We start from the raw sequence: 24,739 nt of genomic DNA, 5'->3' as shown, positions 1-24,739 counted from the left end.
ATAAGGAAAGCTGTCTCCAGGAACGCTGACGTCCAAAATGACTTGCCAAAGTGTTTAATACTTGCTGAATTGGAATCAAGTTACTGAAAATAAACGCTAAGGTGACTCGTCTGACTTTTATTAAACATTCCCAACAGCTTAAAATTTTGTGAAAGGGGCGCTTTGTTAAATGCTCATCCCAATGATTGCCTTATTTAATGCGTATGACACCTAGTCTGCTAACCTTGCGGTATTCATTGGGCTAGTCCAGTTGTTTTCAACCTGTGGGCCATGGGCATTTCTGAGGGGGGCCGTGCCACGGACATCTTCAAATTAGTATTTAAAAAATGAAAAATCATTTACAGTAAATGCAAGCCAGTGCTTTCTTTCGCAAATGAAAATGTATAACTAATAAAGTGTTCTGAAAAATAATTCCATAAATTAAAATGTAAAACTGATAAAGTGCTCTGAAAATGCTTTATAATAATTCTATTATTAATTATCATTACACAGTTCTGAAGGGCAATGGGCCATGAGTATTTAGGGATGCCAAAAATGGACCATGGGCACAAAAAGGTTGAAAACCATTGGGGTAGTCCATAGAGAAACAAGTAAACAATGCGCCGAAGTTTCTTCGGTGCAATAGAATTTTCTGTACAGCGAATAATTAAGGCCAACGAAAATAGATCTACCTTTCGGTGGTCTTGGTATAATGCTGTATGAACCGCGGCCCAGTGATGGCCTCTCCTATGTCGTTGCCAGAAGCACGAGTATCGCTGACTGTAACTTTAAATAAAATGAAAACTACTGAGGCTAGAGGGCTGCAATTTGGTATGCTTGATGATTGGAGTGTGGATGATCGACATACCAATTTGCAGCCCTCTAGCCTCAGTAGTTTTTAAGATCTGTTGGCGGACAGAATAAAGTGTGGACAGACAGACAAAGCCGGCACAATAGTTTTCTATTACAGAAAAGTAAAAGGGAGAAGGTATTAGTTCAGCGATGAAAGATAAAGATTAATTATATTACACTAAAGAGTTAAAAAGTCGTCTAACCCTAAGGAGAGCAACGAACCATTTAAAGAAAAATGTTATCACAACAGACGAGAATGGAAATTATTGGCTACTTCCAACTTCACTCGGTATTTAAAAATGATTATCCGGGTATTGTTAAAGTCAAGGCAGTACTTGTGAAAGGATGCTAAAAGCTAAGACTCATGGTGAAAACTTAGACAACATTAAATTGAATGATCTAGGTGACATTCATGAGCCATAAACCAACTGAGGTGTAATGACACACAAGAGCAAAGAGCATGATTTGACACAAATATCAGAGGAAACAAATGGAAAAAAAACGAAAATTATGAAAACCTGGATATATTCCAGGAATTAGAACTCATTTAAGAAAAGCAGCAAAGACACTGCATTATCAAGTTTTCAAAAGTTACAAACCAAATATGAAATAAAAGAGCAGCGACCAATGGTCCAAGTAAAAGAGAAAAGGAACAAAATGGCTGTTCCTATAAAACTCATTATTCTAGACAATGATATTAACGCCCTTAATACCAGTTTGTTATTCGTCTCAAACCATTGCGGAAAATACGTTATTTATCCTCATGAGAGGTACGTAGCTAGTCAGTTTTGGAATAAGCTCTTTCTCTATTATACACGTATATATATATATATATATATATATATATATATATATATATATATATACATATATATATATATATATATATATATATATATATATATATATATATATATATATATATATATATATATATATATAATTACATTATATATGTGTGTGCGTGTTTGTGTTATATTGCGTACTTGAAGACATTGCATCAATGCATGTTTCAGTGACGTAGTCAGACGAACTAATGAATCTAAATAAAGAGCTCAACCTTTCAGAAGCAAATCAAACTAACTTTTTTATAGTCACGATCCTTAAGAAATTTAATTGGCTGGAATGTTAATGGACCGGAGACTGAATTAAATATGATAACGAGAATGGGAGGGTGGGTGGAAAGTTTAGAGAGAATTAGTATTAATTTACAATTTATTTAGTTATTTTTGATTCAGAGAGGTAACGAGGAACAATGGTTAAAATGATAAAATATGAGGAGAAGAAGGTAAGATTAATTTCATTCTCCCCCCCCAAAAAGATCCTGTAGATAAATTGAACATTTCTTTTTAAACTGATTTTTTTTATTCAGACAGGGAATAGGACTGAACAGCTTTGCTATATTATGAATAATGTCACAGTTTACATGTCTGTCACTTGTGAAGTCCAGATACTTGATACGTCCATTTACTATTAATTTTATATTATTTGCATTTATCACATTTTATGGATTAAATATAGAAAAAATCCTGCTCGACGATTATGTTTAATATTTTGAAGTTTTTTTTTTATTTTCATGTTAACGACCTGCCATTCATATTGGTTTATTCTTTATTTCCTTATCTTCTGGACACATTTATGAACTGAGTCGTCAAATGCTGAACAGAGGCAAGACTGACAAATATTTCAAGTAGGTCACTTTTCAGTGTAACTGATGTAGAGCTGTTTTGGTTGAGTATTTTCTCCTGTTCACACCTTAATTAATTTACACTGCATCTGCATATTTCATTCAGAATATTCAACTGATTCCTCGTTCTATGAGGATTTTATGGAACAACCAATAAATACACTATATATATGATATTAAGTCACAAGACTCCGATGATGCTTGGTTCCATTTTCGTTTTCGGTAGTCTGACTTCCAACCTTTTCCTACTTTCACTAAACACTTGATATAACGATCTCAGTTTGATAATCAAGTCTTTAAACTTCAGAGTTGAACAGTTTACACTTTTCTTCTGTTTTTCTGCGGCCCCACGGCAACGAAGGCGCGCTGCGAAACCGTAAATTTATTTGTTGTATAATCAATAGTGCAGAGTCGTTCTGATGTTTATACGGCGTACTCCATATTAATTGTCAAATCTGCAGTGTCATAAAACTCTGTGAGTAATAAAGTCCTTAATTTTGTTTTTGAAAGTTTTGATTTTTTAGTCTTCCAGGTTTCGAGTGGGCGTTTTATTATAATCTTGGTGCTGCAAATTCAAAGGTTTACTGTAAAACCAGCATTCGAAGAGTATCTTGGCTTTAATAACCTGAAATCATCTATACCTGATGTTGTACTGACTTTTTCCATCAAAATTAGAACACAATCATGTGTTTTTCTTAGTAACTGATGATACTATCAGAGAAATTTAATTATATTCATCATTGTTCTTTGTTTCAGTTTAAAAGTGTTAAAATTCATTTTCAAGGTTTTTTATATGACTCAATATATGAGGCACTTTCTCTAGTACTTGGAAGCAATCCATCAACATTGTATAGGAGTAAACTAAATTCCACTCTGTGTATCTTTCAGGATTGCATAACGTGAACACTTTCTTTTATTAAGGAAAAGTTCTCGCCTATATTTATTTTCGTGTTAATTCTGACACTAATCAAAAAAATTTTCCAATAATGTGAGTTTATGCACAAACATTTAATTTTTTATTATTTATCGATGTAAGTTATTCATACTGCGGACACTTAAATAGTGGAAAGGGGCTTGTTAAGGAAGAAGAAAGTTTTTAATGTCATTTCATTCTGGATTCACAAAACAGCTAACATAAGTTGTAACAAAGGAATCTTTAATTTTTAAAAAAATCTATGACAAAACTTAGCATAACTTTCATTTTGACCCTTTTCTAAGATTTTAAGTATAACATATAGATAGTTTGCCAATATTTACCTTTTGTTTATGCCGACAACAAAATAGTACGATAACATCCCTTAACACCTTACAAAGCATTTTAATTTTTTTAAGTTTAATGGCTGTGATACATTTCTTGTTTATTTCATAGCTTTTTAAAATAAGTATTTTTACATTTAAATATTAATCATAATTTATTTCACGCTGTTTACCAACAAGGTTAAATGAATTATGAGAACTCTGCAGTTAGTACGATAGTCGAGAACCACTTCTGATGTGCATGTCGACTGCAACTTTGACAGCGCCAGCAGTTTGTAAACAATCATGGCAGACGACGTAGGACCGTTCGAGCCTTCTCGGACGACTTTGTTAGCGTCTACAGAACCTAGTCAATCGATTTTCCAAACAGTGTTGCATTTAGTTGAAGACAATACCCAACATTTTAAAAATGACGACTCCGAATACGGTCAAAGGTTGTATAGTGGATTTCTCGTTCTTAAAGAAAACATGGATCGCGTTATGTCGATGTCCGAGAGGGTGAGGAAGGAAGTCCACCAATTCGACTTTGACAAAGACAACCCAGGCAATGGCTTTAGAAGTTTTAACAATATTGTTGATCAGGCAATCGTGAGTGTCTTTGAGCTGTGCAAACAGGTTTCGACAAGTAGAGGCTCATTACTTTTCCGGAAAGGACACTTCGTCAGGTAAGTTGGGCACAGTTACCCACATGTCAACATACTCATGGGCTATACCATATACATACGCACCTTCAAACAGGAACTACCTCCTTCATCAGCAACACTAAAAGTATAGGAAAAATTAATTTCAAAGGTAATAGTTCGTGCAGAGCTTTTGCTTAGGTTTGCTGATTTTGACATGGACCAGTTTTACGTTTCATTGGTTAACCTTCTATGTCATGAGTTCTAGTATGCACGCATAGTATATTCAGTAGAACTATAGAACAGCTCCACATGGAGTATTACCTTGGAAACTGACTTTTTCTGTAGTATTTTGGTTGCTTATCAAGAATTTACCATTATTTTTTGGCATTCAACTGTAATTAATTTATAATTAACCTCAGAACTGATATGTTATTGTATGCTGGCCATCCTAGAATGCTATTGCTTAAGCACAGTGTTATAGAGGAACTTTTGTTAAAATGTGGAGTTGACTTCACCCGGGGGTCAGAGGCCCCTCCCCCGACTAAGTAACACGGCCTGTTAGGTTAGGGTACTTTAGGTTAGTATAGTTTCTTTTTAATAGGTTTCCTTAGCCAATCCCTTCTTGAACATATGGCTCCCTAATGACTTGAGCATGTGTGGAACCATTCCATAACAACAACATGACAGTCCAGTCTTTCTCCCATTGATTTCCCCCACCCAAAACCCTGTGTTCCCAAATGATCCCCAACCATGTTGGATAGAGATATGAGGTTAATAATAATTGACCGACAATAAACAAAACCACCTCCTTCATCTGCAATACTAAAAGCATAGGAAAAATCAATTTCCAAGGTAATAGCTCATACGGAGCTGTTCTGTGGTTAAACCACAGATTCATTCTGGACTTTTTCTGACAAAGTGATCTGTTGGGAAGCTAAGTGCCTATTCATTATTTAGCTGTGAAGATATGGGTCTACTTGTTGGCTAAGCAGTACAGTAGACTATGTGACAAGCTGTTTTTCTGTATTGGAGAACTTTTAGTTAGCACCATATCCATTGACCACTGATGTAGCTGACCATGATGCTCCTACTTCGGCTTATGCATCCATATTGAGGTATCTCCTTGCTTCTTTTCTGAGTTTCTTCTCACCAGCAGCCCTGTCTTCAGCTGCGTCTGCTTTTTTGATGGATAATCAGGGTACTGGCTCCTCTAGGTTGCCTAAGTTCGTGCTTTCGTCTTTGGCAAAGAAGGCTTTGCATGAGGTTGAGGGATGGCACACAGAAAAGGGAGAGCCTTCTTCAGTTTTCCTCCTTCCAGGTTGTCTTGAAGGAGGTACTTGTATGCCACAGGAGAAGCTCCTTCTTTGGGCATTTCTGCCTCCACCCAGGGGGACTTCTCCGGGCTAATAGATTTGTCCCGTAGATCAGTGTTCTCTTCAGCCAAGTTAATGTTCTCCACCACTGAGTTGGCTCATCTTCTCAAGAACTTACTTGAAGTTTTTGAAGTCTTGAACTTCCTGGACTGATCTGTGGGGGCTCTTGCATGCGAGCCCAAGGACTGTGCCGTTTTGCCTGAGGATTGTGCTGCAGATTAGCTAGGAGTCCTTTCTTTTATAGATAAGGGCATTAGGGATGGCTCCCAAGAAATGGCCACTCTGTGTACAATGGGAATACTTAAGAAGAGAGAGCTCTGGCACTCTTTTACTTCTAAGGGGGTTACTCCCGCACAGAAATTGGCACTCTTGTTTTCTCCCCTTGACTAACATCACCTGTTCCCACAGGCCAGTGTGCTTGGTATCACATTGGATCTTCAAAAGAAGAGTATCAAGACTTTTTAGTTCAGTCTTCTAGACATCCCACAGAGGTGACCACCTTTAGTTCCAGGACAGTCTCTCCTCTAGAGATGCAGCCCTTTCATGGCAGTAGGCAAAGGGCTTACTCTAGATCCTGCTCTAGCGTCCGTTACTCATCATGCACCGTCAAGAAATCCTCATCTAGATCTTCCTCTCGAAAGTGAGGACTCTGTCCTCCATACTCCAGTAGGAGCCAGACTCCTCTTTTGGGAGAGATGGAGAGAAAAAGGAGCAGAACCTTGGATTGTAAATGTCCTGAAGGAGGGCTACAGTATTCCTTTCAGGGAGAAACCTCCTTTAGTCAGCACGGCCATCGCCTTGACAGCCTGCTCTGTAGGATCAGAGAGGTTTTTAGCCCTCTCGGAAGAAGTTTTGTCCCTCCTCAGGAAGGGGCCAATAGAATTAGTTGAAGACATGAATTCTGTAGGGTTCTACAACTGCCTGTTTGTAGTTCAAAATTGTCAAGAGGCTGGAGGCCTGTCCTGGACATCGGCGCCCTGAATTTCTTTGTCCTGAAAATGAAATTCAGAATGGAGACGAACCAAACTGTCTTGTCTTCCATTCGCCAGGGAGATTGAATGACTTCCATTGATATGCAGGATGCATACTTCCACATTCCTATCAATCTGGAATCCAGGAATTAATAATATCTTCCTTTACCTAGACAATTGGCTCCTTCAGGCTCAATCAAGAGAGAAGTGAGCGGAGGACCTTCAGAGGACCCTTCTCCTAGCCCAATGCCTGGGCTTACTTATCAATATGCAGAAGTCCCAGCTGACTCCATCTCAGAAGATTCTGTATTTGGGAAAGATGATAGACTTGCAGAATTTTTTGGTTTTTCCATCCCCCAAGACAGTAGAGTCCTGCCTGAGGACAGTAAACCAGTTTTTACCTCTCAAGAGCTGCTGAGCCAACCAGTAGATGAGTCTTGTAGGGACATTGTCCTCCATAAAGCAGTTCATCTCTCTAGGCAGACTCCGTATGAGAATGCTGCAGTTCTTTCTAAAGATCAGCTGGTACAGGAAGAAATTCCCAGACACATTCGTTTTTCCTGTGACCTTCTCCTCAGGACAGACTAGAATTTTACCAGAATTCTAACACGTTTTATTCAGGGGAAGTTAAATGTTCTGGGGGACGAGTTGAGCCGTCAGAAGCAGGTTCTCCCCACAGAGTGGACCCTAGATCCTCTGGTCTGCTTAGATCTGTGGAAACTGGGGGAAACCAATGATGGATCTTTTTGCATCCTCCAGAAACCATCAGCTCCCATTGTTCTGTTCACCAGTCCCGGATCCTCCAGCATGGGTGACAGATGTCATGCTGCAGGACTGGTTGAACAAATAACTGTATGCCTTCCCACCGTTCAGGGTGGTGAGATAGGTCATAAACAAATTTCAGTCCCATCAAAACGTGTCCATGATTGTAATAGCTCCATTCTGGCTTCGAAGGAGTGGTTCCCAGACCTCCCCAACCTTCTAGTGGATTTTCCGAGGCTATTACCTCAAAGGTCAAATCTACTCAGACAACCTCACTTCAGGTGGTTCTATCAAGGATTGTCCACCCTGGCCTTGACAGTTTACAGACTGTCAGGAAGTTCCTTAGAAAGAAGGGCTTTTCAAGATCAGCTGCAGTGACTGTTGCCAAATGTCATGTTCATGCTTTGTGTCATTGTGCTAACATTTGTTGATTTATTTGTACTGTATTTTGAAAAGTGAATAGAATAAATTCTAGGCATCAGCTGTTAAAGGGCATGTCAGATCTTTTGGCTGTGACCAGAAAAGTAGTGTTCTCGTGATTTTATTGTTTATTGTTCATCTTGCATTTTTCTGTGCCATCTATAGTTTGCAGCATTACTACAGTATTGATATTTTTGGTTCATAGGTTTCAGTGCAGATTGGTAATGAAGTGAATACAGTTTAATAGCAATGAGTGCTAGGTGATCCATATGAAACATGAACTGTTTTGTGTTTCATAGATAAGGCATTACCTTACAAATTTATGTCTCCCCCTTTATTAACTTGATTGCAGAAAATCTTGCTTTGCACATGAAAACAAAAGAAGTTGGTGCTAAAGAGTGCGAAAGGAGTTCCTAGTGTGTTTGCTGTGTTAGTATAATTTTTAAGGCAGTTAGAATTCAGGAATTTGTCTAAATTGCTAAAATATAAGATTTTTTTTTTTTTTGTTATTTGCATGCCATGAATTACTCTTTTGATATTGTTTTAGTATTGTATTTTCATTGGATACATACCACACTTTCTTTTCCAGGGAAGTTGAGGCATGGAGTCAAACTATGGTGTCCCTTGTCACTCTGCTAGAATATATTGATACTGTCCTCTTACCTCGATGTGAAGATGGCAGCCTCCTGGCAGATTTCAGCAGCTCTCCCAATGAACTTATGGAAATGCTTAACACTATCCCCCAGTATTCCTTTTATGGACGTTGCTTGGGATTTCATGTAAGTACTAATGCTAGAATTTTATTTTGAAATTTTAATGTTTTTACAAAGGTTGATGAAGTCATAGAATGTGGTGAGACTTCTCCTCCTCTAAACTATGCTCATGTCGATTGTTATGGTTTGTAAATATGGTAGGCATCCCACAGTCATGATACTAACTTGCCTGGCATTTTGTGGGTGAGTTGCATAACAGAATTTTCTATCTGAAGGCTGTGGTTGAAGGATGACTCCCACTATCCTTCCATATAACAAAGGGCTGTGTATACCTAATTGTTATTTAGTTTTTTGGTATAATTAATGTCTACTGAGTTTGTCTCCCCCTGTGCATCAGGAGGTACAGTTTCCTCTAAACCTCTTTTAGAGGTTCATGTTCTTACAACATGTTAAACTCTATGGGAGGACCATATCATCCTCTTTATCATTAAATGCCAGGCTGGCTAGGAGGTTAGATGAATCATCCCTCCCCTGCTTACCCCTGTGATTGGGAAGCTGACATTTCTGGGTAGTAATGGACTTTGCATATGCTCTTTGCATTCTCAGAGTCAGATTGCTTTTGTAAACACCATGCAATATCAAGACAGTATAAGATTATGAATAAATGATACCATATATTGTTAATTGTTATCAAGATTATTGCTATATACTGTATGTGGATACTGATGTTTAATGTGCATATACTTTTATTTACCCTTTTCAGTATTATCCATCCCTACGAAAGACCTTGAAGTATCTCAACATCTGCCTTAGTGCATTCAGTGAGATTTACTATGCAGATGGTGGTAGTTTCGTTCAACGTACCAAAAATACTGTCATGTCAAGTAAGGATGATAATTATTCTTATGCATGTAACAGATAAATAATACTGTAATAATTTGAATATTTTACAGAGATCTATACAATAATGTCCCTTCAAAAGTAAAAACAAGGTGTATAGAAAGCCATATTATTAATGCTGTAATGGGGATCAGGCCAGCATGCTAAAATTACAGTTAAAAGCTAACCCCATAATTAGCTTGGGGTGTAGCTACATACAGTTTGTGTATTTGTATGCATGAAATGAATGAATGAGGTGAAATAGCCTTTCTGTAATTTTCTGGTTTACTAAAGAATTATTTGTTGCTGGTTTAGTACTGCTTCATTTCCTCTAACACAGTATACTCTACTTTTATATCTGAAAAACCACCCAGAAATGGTTTAGTTGTGTACTTAGTTCCCCATTTTGATTTGCTACAGTGTGAATGTTGTAGATATTTTATGATTACATTGTGATATTAGTAGTGCAAATTATTTGAATACCTTGTACAGTGCTGTTATAGTGATTCTTGTAAGTGAAAACTGGAACTGGTATAGATATTTTGTAATTTTATATAAGCAACTTACCAAGTACAGTAATTACTTAGCTTGCATGGCATCCTAAATTCAAAATTCGCAGTAATGCGCCAGTTGCAAAGCAGGGGGGGGCGACAGGTGCCACCCACTGCAACGGGGGTGTAGGAGCGACTAACTGCCAGCAGCGTCATTCTCTTTTATGCTGTGCTGCCAACAGCACCACACAGTCTGCAATCCTGCCTAATTTGTCGGTTCATGCTTGCTTGCCGAATTCGGGAAGTATCCTCTTTTGTTTGTCAGATTGTTGCATTTTTTATTTATCTTTTGCATTAGATTCTTTCTTCTGTAATTATGTCAGATTCTATGTCTTCCAGTCATTGTTACTGTAGCCAGGGCTATAAGACTAGACTTACTAATATTTGTTATGATGCACATTCCATGTGCACCAAGTGTAGGGGGCAGGAATGTTTGAGGGAGAATACATGTTCAGAGTGCAAGGACTGGGATGACTGTAAATGGAAGGTGCTCGAATCCCATGTGAATAGACCTAAGGCTGTTTCTAGCCTGTTTCTTCCTTCTACTCCTGGACATACTCTCTCTCCTGTTATCAGTCCTCCTTCTATTCTTCCACAGACTCCCTTGCCTAGCTCCCATGCTTCTGACCCCGATGCCTTAGCCAGTCTGGAGTCCAGAATTTAATGGATATCCTGGGCCTGGATGAAGAAGAGAGGGTTATTAGCCCAGTCAGAGCCCTGAGGTACTATCTGCATAAGACTTGCTAGCAACCTCTGGTGTTCTGTCAAGAATTCTTCTCTCCCCCTTTCAACGAATGCCCTTTCGTTCTTTATTAGAGACCTGATCTCCGAAGAGCATTCCCGGATTCAGGAAGACTTTTCCCTTGTTTAAAGCTAAAACTCATTAAGTTAGAGCAATGGCTACCTCTCTTGCCTTCAAGCACAATTTATCCCTCTCATCTATTCTTCAGTCGACCTTTTGGAGGTGCAAGTCGATCTTGGCATCTCATTATTTGAAAGAAGTGGAGACAGTTTTTGAAAATTGCAGTACCCTTGGACCTTTAGCAGTGGCTGGCATGGTGTTGGGGGAAGAAGCATAGAAGAGATCCTGTCTCTCTTCTGTCTCTTCGCATTGATGTAGGGTGTCGAGTTTTTTTGGGGTGCCTGGGACTGCTTTGTACCTGGAGTACCCACCAGTTCTTTGAATGGGTAGTGGTTTGTTGTGTCAGGGCGGGTGATGGTGAATTCTTGGTGTTGATTTGTGGTACTGCGCCTAGGGCAAGGGCAATCTCTTTTCTTCCATACGTCTTGTCAGTGATCAGGCACATCCTCCTTTGCAAGACTTCCACTGATGTAGAGGCGACTCTCAGCCCCTTGCCGCGCCACTACAGATTAAGGAGTATTCTCCTGCTGCAGCTCTCTTACCAGGTAAGGAAGCGACAAGCATTCTTTCATAGCATTCTTTCAATGCTAGCCATTCTTTTCTCTTCAAGTCATTACTCCTTTAATGTTTTTTTGAATAGATCGGTCCATTCATCCCACCCCCCGTGCAATGTGGGATACAGCTAAGTAATTACTTGGTAAGTTATGTATATAAAAATGACATTTTTATAATAAAAGTAATTATATATACTTACCAAGTAATTAATGACAGAGCCCTCCCTCCTCCCCCTTTTTTTTCATGGACTATGCAGCAATAAAATAGAATGACACCGCTGGCAGTTAGTCGCTCCTACACCCCTGTTGTAGTGGGTGGGACCTGTCACCCCCCCTTTGCAACTGGCACGTAACTGCGAATTTTGAATTTAGGATGCCGTGTGAGCATAATCGTTAGCTAAGTAATTGCTTAGTACAGTAAGTATTTATAAAACTTAATTTTATTATAAAAATGTCATTTAGTTTTTTCACAGTAGTAGTGTAAATGATTTTAATGCTTTACACAATGTTATTTAAGTGCTGCTTGTGAGTGAAACTCCTTCACAGTATAAGCTGGAATATTTACATTAGTTTTGAAAGGTTTTTATTGGCGAGTGGTAGTAGTGTTTATGATTTTAGTACAGGATAGATGCTTCAGATTTTTAGCATTCCATTTCTTGTGTAATCTTTGTGATGATTCCAGGCAGTAAATATGTGGTGGATGCAGAATTACGATCTCGAAGGATTGTGGATGTGGTTCAGTATTCATCTGTGGACTTCATAAAGACATTTTGGTCTGTTGCTGAAACTGGTGAGTACATACCACATTAGAATGGTAATTATTAACTACTGACATTTATGCATTCCTCTTTGGTAATTAACATTTAAATCACAACGAACTCATTATTTAAAAGTTAGTCCATTTTATATCATGAAATCACCACAAACATCAAATCCTGGTTTTAAAAAGTTTAAAACAGTAACCATCTGGTAGTATTGCACTTGTGAGGCTATATCCTGTAGCTTCAAGCGCGTGAACAGTTTATTCATAGTGAGTCTGCCTAGCAGTTTACTGCAAATGCTAGTCCCCCAGACTTACTTGCTCTTAGAGGGTTAGTCAATGTTTTATCACAAATCTATCAGTCATATGGAGCTTTATTCACGTTTTGAATGTCCCCAGTCATACGTATACTTATGTTGTATGGACAGAAGAAGCAGAATAATTAAAGGTGAAGGTTCATGCCTTTGATCTTGAAGCAGATAGTAACTATCCTCCATACTGTTTTGTCTCAGTGGGTTGTCAACATAACTACAAGGTGAATTGCTGTTTAACCTGTGTGTGTGTGTGTTTGTCCGTGTGCGTGAAGTACTGGTGTTGGTATTTTCACTTTGCTTTCTTTGTAATGAATATGTTGGTGTCTGTAATATTTCAGCAATATGTGTATGCTCTGTATGTGCACTTGTATAATGTGATTTTGTGTACACTGTCGTTATGATGAAAATTTTAGAGGATAAATGAAAAGTTATTTTATGGAGGCTGTATGCTTAGCAGAACTGCCAGTGAGCACAGCACAAGCAGAAAGTCTTGCAACAATATGTCAGACTCCAACACAATCCATTGTCTCAATCAGACATCATGGAGTCATGTTCCCACAGCTATTACTCACTGACATAAACCATAACCCTGGAATGTATTTCATCAATGACCATTACCTTTACAATTACAGAAGTAAGTGAAGTGTAAATAAAGTGGTTCCTTGGGATTTGGACAGTTCCCAAAACTTCAAGTACTGAGTTAGTACTGTACCTTGTTTAAACTGAACTTTTTCTTTTGTCATACCCTTTTAAAATGGAACAGTTCTAAATTGCAGCACAAAAACTAGGCTCTGTTATGCTACAAAAACATATTCATAATACCCTGTATTATGAATATCAGTAACAATATACTGTACACTAATAACAGAAGATATTTTTTGGATAAACTTATTGTAGCTTATACTGGCACAGCTTGGTCTCTGTTTATGTTTGTCTGCTGTTACAAGTTTCAACACATCTTTTGGTACATAAGCCTAAATATTATATAGTTCTGCATAATGTCATCTTTTTTAAAGTATTACAATATAGCTTAAATGTGGTACATACTCATGTATCATGCAACCTTTTCATCATGATTTTGAGGGATTGTATTATAAAGTATGTATAAAATTATTGTGCTCTTCAGTGCAGTGTAAATGGTTACAGTATATTTTGCATCAAAAGATAAATCTGTGACCCTACATCAAAGTAATTGTTAATATCAGCATTTGACATTTAAAATGCTATGGTAGCCTGTAACAAACATGCCTAGTTGCATTTGGAAATCATCATAAAAAAGCAGCTAATTCCAGTAAATTTATAGCATAGAATAAGCATGAAAAAAACCAGTTCTATTACTGGTTTATATTTAAAAGGTAGAACTATATTAAGTTTTTTCTTTAGGCAGAAATGCACTTCAGGTACCTGTTAAAACTTTACTGTAATGTGTTTTTGAGTCTGAAATAAATAACAATGGTTGCCAGAGCCAATAACCTGAGATGAATTTGGGATACATACTCATCATGTGTAAGTTATATATTTCCAATATATTCATTTTTATCCAAATTGGAACAGATTAAGTGAAAAATAGAATAAACATGAAATTATTAACACTTTTTAAGACTTGCAAAAACAAGTGGAGATAACTGTGGATGGTTTGGATGCACATTTTTCATTCATTTCCACCTTCTTGAAAAGGAGTCATCTTGTTGATTGATAATAATAGTTGATATAGATGAGAACCTTGACCAGATGGAAAGTCAGGTAGCAAATGCAGAAGACTACATGGTGAATAACAAAGTTTACCCCATGATGGGGAAACTCTTTGTAAAATCACCTGTGATGATGATGATAATGATGATGACAGTTGATGGGTGCTTCATTCTCATATCTCCAATTTTGGTTATGATCATTAAAGGTTGTGTGATGAAGAAATGTAAATTTAAAATAGGTGACAATAATGGCCCTTAGCAAGTAGAGGAAAACAGATTAAAATTCTGTTGAAAATATTAAAAAGTCTTCCTCTTTCAGCTTCATTCCTATTCATGGTCTCTGTTTTTAATAAGCCTTTTTCAGGTGATTCTCTGGTGTTCCCTCCCTTCACCTATTCAATTGTCTCTCATTTCTTCTCCAATGCATTCTTTCCATCTAGTAGACCTTCCTCTCCTTTGTATCACTAGCATGTCCATTTTATGATCTCTCATGCAACATGTTACTTTATCATCCCCCTCCTCCCTCATCTGGTGTCCAAACCATCACAGTTTTGACTCTTGGGCTTTCTTTGACATTTCAGTGACTTTTGCTGATCTTCCTATGTACTGTATTCATTTTTTTTTCTTGAATCTTGTGTCAGTCCACACATTCATTTGAGTATCCTCATCTCTACCATGTCTAACTTATTTTGTTCAATTTTCTTGACTTGTGCTGCTTCTAGCCCATACAATATGTCTCGCCACCTTTTTCTGTATCTGTTGTTGCAGAATACACCTGACACCCACCTCTGTTGCAGCATAAACCATACTTATTCCATCTGGCATGAATTTGATGGTTACCCTCTATCCATATCATCCTCTGCTCTACTATTGAGCCCAGATTCTTAAACACTCTCCCAATGTTCACTTCTCCCAACTTAAAAATGTGGCTTGCTGGGTCAAGCCCCTATTAAGTTTCCTTTGCAGTATCTAGTCTGAGCAATGCTAGAATTGTTAGCTGCCACAAGAGGTGACTCCCATAACTCACTCTTCTTGTAATTATAGTAAACCCCCTGTATTCGCGGTCTCACGATTCACGGACACACCCATTTGAGGATTTCTCTATAGAACAGATATACAAATTATTTGCTGAAAATTTGCCCATTCATGGTATTTTTCACTGAGAAATATTCACTAATTACTGTATTTTAACTCATTTTCATGATTAAATGCACTTTTTGTGATACAATTATTAAAATACTCTGGTAGTGCTTGAGTTATGATAATTCGCCTTACAATAATTCGATTTTGCAATGGGGTAAGCAATTAATACTGATATGACAGTATAAAATATATTTGTCTGGTTAAATTGATTAATAATGATAATGGTAATACACTGTTTTGGGATGTAGAATTCCTTTTGAAATTCAACCAGATGCCTCTTTTTGTACACACTATTGTATAATGTATTATATTTTTGTACAGCACTAAGGGAGTCCCCAGTTTATGGCGGGAATTCCATTCCCAGTGGCACGCCATAAATTGGAACATCATAATAATAATGGAAAGAAATGGCGCTGTAAGTGCCTTAAAACCAGGTACAGCACCGTAAAACCGCTTACAGCACCGTAAAATCAGGTTAATGGCACCATGAGCCAAGCACCTTAAAATCGAAATGCCATAACCTGAAACCGCCTTAACCCGGGGACTGCCTATAATGTATATTAGAATATAGATCATATGCTGAAGAATACTAACTTTAGATAATTTCCACAGATATCATGACACAGCTTCCAGGCATTGTTGGTCCTGCTTTAGCTGTAACTCAAGTAGTGATTGTACCCTGTGAAGAACAACAGGTTGTCAAGATGGATGGTACTGCAACTGTTGTTATACCAGCACCCCATTCACATTTTGAAGCTCGTCCCATAACTTGCCATCTGCTGTCAGCTCAGTTACGGGAAGGAATGGTAGGCTTGAAGGTAGGGCAAGAATATTTCAGGTAGACTAGAAGGTCAGTTCTGATGCATGGCATTGTGGAGATCGTATCCTGTTTGATGTTTGCATCTGCTGCAGAATGGTAATGAATTTTATTCTTATCCAGAGTGGAATGTCTCTTCACCGTAAAAATCAGGATTAGTATTGTATTTCATTCTGTTTAGGGTAACTTTCAAAGGCAAATATATAACTCCAGTTACGTGAATCCAGATCAGTTTACTGCTTGCAATATTCATATCAAATCATTCATCAGTTCATCTAGAAATTAAGCTTTTGTGATCATACACTTATGTACAGTAGAGGGGAGGGTATCCTAAAGGTAGAGCCAGTCAGTTCTCAGAAGTACAGTATACATAATTATAATCTTCAGTTTCACAAATAGGTTGACTCATCACATATGATCTACTGGGAAAATGAGAAAATAAATACCATATTTCCCAGAAACAAAGACACTAAGACCTTGAAGATTCACCCCAGATATGAGTAGCAAAATTTTGAAAATAAAAATAATGATAACTCAAGAGTTTATGGTTTTCTTTTAGTAAGTATATGTCACAGTGCATTAACCCTTAAACGCCGAGCCTCTATTTACAAAAACGTCTCCCATATGCCGGCGTTCGGTGAGTTAGTGCGAAAGCGGAAAAAGTTTTTTCAAAAAATCACAGCACGCTTAGTTTTTAAGATTAAGAGTTAATTTTTGGCTCCTTTTTTTTGTCATTGCCTGAAGTTTAGTATGCAACCATCAGAAATGAAAAAAAATATCATTATCATATATAAATATTGAAATATATGACAGCGCAAAAAAATATTTCATATATAATTTTATACAAATCGCGCTGTGAGCAAAATGGTTAAAGCTAACGGGTTATTTTGTTTTTCTTTGTATTGTACACTAAATTGCGATGATTTTGGTATATAACAAATTGTAAAACGATCAAAGCAACACAGAGAAAATATTATCACAAAATGATGCATGAATTTTAACGTAGCGGATGTAAAAAATTTTTTTTTAAATTCACCATAAATCGAAATATTGTGCTAGAGACTTCCCGTTTGTTGAAAAATAAAGCTAATTGATTGAGTATTACTAGACTGTAAGTGTTTTAGCTTACAATTGCAGTTTTCGACCATTTCGGTTGAGTTAAAGTTGACCGAAAGTCGAATTTTTTCTATTTATTGTGATTTATATGAAAATATTTCGAAACTGATAAAAGCTAAAATCATGAGTTATTTTCTGTTGTATTGTACATGAAATTGCACACATTTTCATATATAAAACTTTTTGTAACGACTAATATAAAATGGAGCAAATATTACGAAAACGGACGAAAGAATTTCTGAGATGTTCGGCCGAGTTACAGCGCAAGAGACGTAAGGAAAATGTTTTTTCAAAAATTCACCATAAATCGAAATATTGTGCTGAGACTTCCAATTTATTGCAAAATGAAGGTAAACGATTGAATATTACTAGAATGTAAGAGTTTTAGCTTACAATTGCGTTTTTACCATTTCGGTCGAGTTAAAGTTGACCAAAGGTTGGAATTTTGGCAGTTATCGTGATTTATGTGAAAATATTTCAAAACTGATAAAGCTACAACCATGAGCTATTTTCTGTTGTATTCTACATGAAATTGCGCACATTTTCATATATAAAAGTTTATGTAACGACTAATGTAAAACGATGCAAACATTATGACAACGTGACGAAAGAATTTGAGATGTTCGGCCGAGTTTACGCAGCGTAAGGAAAATTTTTTTTTCAGAAATTCACCATAAATCGAAATATTGTGCTAGAGACTTCCAGTTTGTTGCAAAATGAAGGTACATGATTGAATATTACTAGAATGTAAGAGTTTTAGCTTATAATTGCGTTTTTTTTACCATTTCGGTCGAGTTAAAGTTGACCGAAGGTTGAAATTTTGGCAGTTATCATGATTTATATGAAAATATTTCAAAACTGATAAAGCTACAACCATGAGTTATTTTCTGTTGTATTCTACATGAAATTGTGCACATTTTCATATATAAAACTTTATGTAACGACTAATATAAAACGGTGCAAACATTACGATAACGTGATTTAAAGAATTTCTGGCGTGGACACAAGGAAAAAGTTTTTTTCAAAAATTCACCATAAATCGAAATATTGTGCTAGAGACTTCCAATTGCTTGCAAAATGAAGGTAAATGATTGAATATTACTAGATGTAAGAGTTTTAGATTACAATTACGTTTTTTACCATTTCAGTCGAGTCAAAGTTGACCGAAGGTTGAAATTTTGGCAGTTATCGTGGTTTATATGAAAATATTTCTAAACTGATAAAAGCTACAACCATGGGTTGTATTTTTGCTGTATTTTACATGAAATTGCGCACATTTTCAAATATAAAACTTTATGTAACGGCTAATATAGAACAGTGGAAAAATTAAGACAAAATGACGAAAGAATTTCTGAAATTTTCGGCCGAGTTACTGTAAGAAAAAAGTTTTTTTAAAAAATTCACCATAAATCGAAATATTGTGCTAGAGACTTCCAATTTGTTGCAAAATGAAGGTACATGATTGAATATTACTAGAATGTAAGAGTTTTAGCTTACAATTGCGTTTTTTCAACCATTTCGGTCGAGTCAAAGTTGACCTAAGGTTGAAATTTTTGTAGTCGACGTGCACGATGTACGTCCACTTGGCACCCAACAGACAATTTTAGTCGATGTATGATACGTCCAGTAGGCGTTTAAGGGTTAAGTACTGTGGCTTCGGCTGCTACAGCATATTAATTATTGTAGCTTTTCAGTTAATTTATTTTAATGTGTTATCTGTATTTTTTCGATTTTGTTGATTTTAGTATTATAAGTAAACTTTTCTGAAGTTGAGTTACCAGCAAAGGGAAAAATTTAAGCATCATGAAGCACAGTAACAAATATTTCATAAACTGCCCAGCAGTGGTGCATCAGAAATTTGCCTGGCCAATGATGTCTCAGTGCATGTAAGTGGATGGGGCTAGAGCTGGTGCAGTATTTTAAGATTTTAATAATATCCAGTGTAGGCTTATGCAGTAATTTTTTATTAATGTCAGACAAAGGAAAATCTCAAAACTACAGTAGGAAACATTAAAAATATATGAAATAATGTCCCAAACAGAACAAATTGAATATAGAATATAGTAGCAATTAAAATCCACATAATACAGATATCACAATAAAACATTTTAATCTTTAAAACTTGAAGAAATTTGCACACTGTTACCAAGTATAAAAAATCATGTGTGAATTTTTGAAGAAATAATTATGGTTATCTTGCTGTAATAAGGTTTACTAGTATATAAAGCCTTTTAACGTACAAAAAATTTTACTTTTGTCAGCTAATAATTTGTGAACTTTTTTTGAGAAGGGTGAAAATACTGTAAATATTTATTGTTGTGTTGCAGCCTGCCTGAGCTCAGTGGGTGCTATAAAATGGCTGCCAGTAAAACAAAAAAGAAAACATCATGAACATAAAGAATGAAATAGCAACATAAAATCTAAGGTGAATATACTCTTCTTCAAGGCATAATTACACTCAGTGAACAGTTAACAATTTACTAACAAACAATAACTGAAGCTCACAAAGCAGTTATAAATTGGCACATATTGATGCAATAAATGAATGGAAATGGTAAATATTCGGTGGTGCCAGAGAGAGAAAAAATGAATAGAAATTATAAATATTTGGTGGTGCCGTAGAGAGAAAAAATCCCTTGTCTCATCACATGCGGAGCACAGATGAGTAACGAGATACAAGCTGAGATGGTCCTATGTCACACACGATAAAGCATCCCTCTGGAAGAGAGAGGGGTTGAATTAAGCATAGAACTGGCATGTACTACAGCCCTAACTGTGATCTCTTACCTTTTTACGATAAAAGAACTGCCACACAGCTAACTTCACAACTTGGAAGAACGGCCACACAGCTAACTTAACAACTAGCCTAATTAGGGAAGCAGACACAACACCCTGAGAGCGCACTCACAACCTACCTAACTGCACGAATCCCAAATTCCGACAGGGCCACACAACTAACTTAACACTACCCTGAGAGCGCGCTTACAATCCACCTAACTGGACTAATCCCAAATTCTGACAGACGCACTCACCTGCTAACCTCCCCATCTAGGGTTGTCAGAAAGAAATAGCTGCCAATAATTCTAAAATCTACCACACGCCCCCATGATCTTCAGCTCAAAACAAATAGAAACAAGTCAAGGAAACCAAATAAGAAATTAAACAGAATGAACCAATTACTACAAAAAAAAAAAAAAAAAAAAAACAGACACAAACTCCATCAACCAATTTAATCACTCATAATCATCCATCCATTTAGGAGGACGCCTAACCCTTGTGGGTATCTCCGCTCTTCTGCTGACCTGTGTTCTCCTGGCACAAGAGATTCCTCATCTTCAGTTGGACAATGGGCATCCAAGCAGAGATAGAAGTGTTAGGTACTATATGAATGACTTTGGTTGGATATGATGGTCATATGGGTATTACTGATAAGGGTAATGAATGTGATTTTATTTATTTTTTTCTTGGTATGAGAATGTAAAGAGTGGTCTGATAAGAATGAATAATTTTTTGAGGTATCAGAAGATGTGAGAGGCCATTAGTTTCCATAAACAATCAGTTAGATATGGTCATAAGTGTACTCTATGTATTCTTTGTGTTATACCTCTCTCACTCCTGCTCTGTGTTCTAATGCTCCCATGTGGTTCAGGGGAATGGATAGGTAAACTTGAGGTTATGGGTATACTTCTTTTGTCAGTTAGGCACTTAGTGATCAGCCTTTTCAATTCAAAGTTTTCGTCTTTTTTTGATTTGTTGTGGAAGCATTATGCAGTGGATTTTTTACCTCATTGACATCATGTGAGAACCTTCTACCTTCTCCCACCCAATTGTCTCCCTCCCAACCATGTGAGTCTACTACTCACTCCCAGTTGGGTGGCACTTCACATCCCTTGGCATCCATGCTGGCACTCCGATGTACATTACCATCTCAGACATATATTGCCTCACCTTTGCAGTCCATGGATTTACTGTTTTCTGCCAGATATGGATTATGTATTGTATTCTCCTTCAGTTTTTTAAGCGATTCACAGTTCATGTTGTTCTGCTATACCCTTTGTTATTTGCCTCGGATTCTTTTGAAATGAGTAAGAAGTGTTGAGGGAAGGCTATTCCATCCCTTTCAAAGAGAAGCCTTCCTTATCCAAGCTATCAATCATCTTGACAGCGAACTCAACAGACTCCGGGAAGTTTTCTGCCTTTTCTCAGGAGGTCGAGTCCCTTATTCACAAAGGGGCAGTAGAGGAGGTATTGAATCACAACTCAGAAGGGTTCTACAACCATCTCTTCGTGGACCCAAAGTCATTGGGGGACTGGAGACCGATTCTGGATGTTAGCGCCCTGAATTTGTTCATTCTGAAAACAAACTTTCACATGGAGACCAACCACTAAGTCATGTCGTCTCCATAAGGGCACTCTGGATATGCAGGATGCTTATTTCCATGTCCCTATACATCCAGACTCCAGAAAGTTCCTGCAATTTGTCTTTCAGGGCAAGGTTCTCCAGTTTCGAGCCTTGTGCTTCGTCCTGTCCACAGCCCTGCAAATGTTCACTCGGATTGTTGCACCTCTTGGGAAATGGCTTCATCTTTTCGACATAAACTTATGCCTATATCTTGACAACTGGCTTCTCCACTCCCCTTTGGAGGAGAAGTGCGCAGAGGACTTAAAGAAGACTATGTGTGACACAGGAGTTGGGCATTTTAATCAACTTCCAGAAATCTCAAATAATTCCGAGTCGACAGACTCCCTATTTAAAGATGATTCTGGATTCACTGACTTTTCGGGTTTTTATCTCCCCCAAAAGGATCGACTCCTGTCTCCAGACTGTCAGGGAGTTCCTATCTCTCAGAATTTTCTCAGCGGTTCAGTCGATGAGTCTGCTGGGCGCTTTGGCCTCCTTGGAACCATTTTTGAAGTATGGCAGGCTTCACATGAGGCCACTTCAGTTTTACCTTAAAGGGAGCTAGAGCAGGAAATCCCAGCCAGACTCCCATAATGGGAGAAGCTCTTATGCCAGCCTCACTTCCATTAATTCTGCAGGAATTAAGATAGTAAACCTTCACATCTGTAGGTTACTCAGCAATGCTGTAGAGGTAGAACCTTTTTAACAGATTCAGCTGAGGCCATCTCCAAATCATAAAGGAATTTTATCTTCAACCTCTGCCAGGGAAGGAGGAAGTTTTTGTGATTTGGGCAGTGGGAGATGTATTGATCCATTCAGTGATACTACAGTATTCCACAAATAGCTAATTTTCTTTTGTTCTTGTGGTGACAGGGAAGACTGATAGTCTCATCCTATAAAGATTTTACATACTCTTCTTAAATCTTTCACCTATGTGGACTAGATTCAGGTTCTGTGAAAATTTGCGAGTTATGTCAGCCCTTTAGGAGCCTCTTTGGAATATCATAAAACCTGAAAGATGGAATCCACCGGTCTTTCAAAACCCCTAAATAAGCATTTGAATCAGGCCTCTGGGTTACCAAATATGGGAGACAGTCTTTCTTCTGGCCTTTGCATTTGCAGTATGAGTCAGTGTGTTATACATCCTTTATAGGAAGGTTACATATAGGCTGCCAAAGAATGAACGTCCTTTATGGCTGACTTTGTCGCAGAGATGTAAGTCCAAGGAAGCCAGAGCCAAGTTATCACTTCTGCATAACCAGGGACTCCAAAAGAGGTACATCCAAACCTATCTTGACTACATAGCCAACAAATAACACAGTTGTACTGCTCAGACTTAGACAGGTTAATTCTAGGATATATATTAATGTCAAGTTAAGGTCATTGTCTTTGAGACCAGGGGTCTTTCAGCTACTCTCTTTAAGCATAATCTTAATAGCAGTGCAGTTTTCATGGCATTCACATGGGTACCAAACAACATTCATGAAATTTTAATCTGAGGGATGTGGCACAGGTGGTTAGACATAGATATTTTAGGTCCGATGGTAGCAGCAGGAGAGGTTGTCACTGCTTTGTGAGAAAAATTCCCAGTTCTCCAGCTTTGTCATCTTCATTTCCATAACATTTTATTTTCCCATTACAGTATGGCATCTTAAAACTGTGTAGACTTAAATCATTCATCTTTCTAAATTGTACATAATGGGCAAAGTGCTTTCCTTTGCTATGTTAAGCACTCCAAGACATATACACCAGGGCAGTAAGGAACTCCCAGCATGCTGCATTCCTTGATAGGTCTAAAGGGTAAGGTTGACATAGCACTCAGAGCATACAAAATACTGTACAAACCTTGTTTACCTCAAGAGTCATAGGTTCTGATGCTGAGATCAGTCCCAAAGACTTTAAGGTGGACCTTATTTTTGCCAGCTAGCCAGTTCTTGGATGTTTAGAAGCTTGTGACTTCCCAGCTAAATGTAGGTTTGGTCTAAATTATAAGTAATGCATTAATTTTGTAGGAGAAGTAATTTTAAAAGTCACATTTTTCATATAAGCCAAGTACTTATAATTTGACTACCCCACTAGTTTCTTATATCTCTTGGAGCAGATGTCAAGATGAATAAACTGTTTAATTGCTGGTGACTGCTGGATCTAATCATTCATCCCCACAGGGGGTTAGTGCCATCAGTGCATCTCACATGGTGCACTGTAGGCATTACTTAAGGTTTTTTGCAGCATCCCTTCAGCTCATGACTGCAACCCCCTTTCATTCCTTTTACTGTACCTCCATTCATATTCTCTTTCTTTCATTTTACTTTCTACCCTCTACTGACAACTGTTTCAAAGTGCAGCTGTGAGGTTCCCTCCTGTTACACCTCCTTTACTTTCAGAGTCCGTTTTACTGCTGAATGACTCGTAGGTCCTAGCACTTGGCCTTTTGCGTAAATCTTTTATTCCAATCCTAGCCATTCATGGGCAAGTACTCCCAGCTGACTGGCGATTCCTTTTAAACATGGAATAAAGTGCCTGGGACAATTTCATGACCATAAAATGTGCCACATTATAAATAGTGAATTTTTGTGAAGAAGATTCATTTTACTTCTAAATACTTACATGCTGTTGTATGTTTTTGTTTGATGTAAGTTTTGCAAAAAACAAATGAAAGATAAGTTGCTAAAATAAGTGGTGTCCAGAGGCTGAAAAATAGACTTGAAAGCCAGTGCTAAGATATAGAAAGTTCAGGAGAAAGGGCATAGGTGGAAACCTAGACCAGGCGTGAGACAGGGAGAAATAGAGAAACCTCATTACATGTCTAAACCTGTCAAGGGGAAACCTTACAGTTAATGATAATAACAACTTTAAAAGTGTGGCAGTTTATAGTGCATTATTATTCTGCCGTAATCTTTTCATTTGTTGGCTACTCATATGATACTGTACAGCATTCCGGGTTTATAGATGTCATAACTATAGGTGATGTTCTTAGGTTACTTCATTGCTTATTTTGTGTATCAGTGTTTCA

General features: G+C 37.4%; 1 protein-coding gene across 2 annotated transcripts in view; it reads left to right on the top strand.

Moving 5' to 3' along the window:
- Positions 1-3,955: 3,955 nt before the first annotated feature.
- Positions 3,956-24,739, top strand: part of Hsl (hormone-sensitive lipase) — a 47,947-nt gene continuing 27,163 nt past the window's right edge. The window contains exons 1-5 of one of the 2 annotated variants that reach the window (XM_067087676.1): positions 3,956-4,440; positions 8,514-8,703; positions 9,401-9,521; positions 12,166-12,273; positions 16,004-16,197. In XM_067087676.1, coding sequence (XP_066943777.1) covers positions 4,061-4,440; positions 8,514-8,703; positions 9,401-9,521; positions 12,166-12,273; positions 16,004-16,197 — 993 coding nt within the window. In that variant the 5' untranslated portion in view covers positions 3,956-4,060. Of the gene's footprint in view, positions 4,441-8,513; positions 8,704-9,400; positions 9,522-12,165; positions 12,274-16,003; positions 16,210-24,739 lie in introns of both variants that reach the window. The other variant, XM_067087675.1, reaches the window with a different exon arrangement.

This window comes from Macrobrachium rosenbergii, chromosome 44 (genome assembly GCF_040412425.1).
Source record: "Macrobrachium rosenbergii isolate ZJJX-2024 chromosome 44, ASM4041242v1, whole genome shotgun sequence".
Classification (NCBI taxonomy): Eukaryota; Metazoa; Arthropoda; class Malacostraca; order Decapoda; family Palaemonidae; genus Macrobrachium; species Macrobrachium rosenbergii.
The sequence above is the reverse complement of the archived record's forward strand: the minus strand, read 5'-3'. Positions and strand labels throughout refer to the sequence as shown.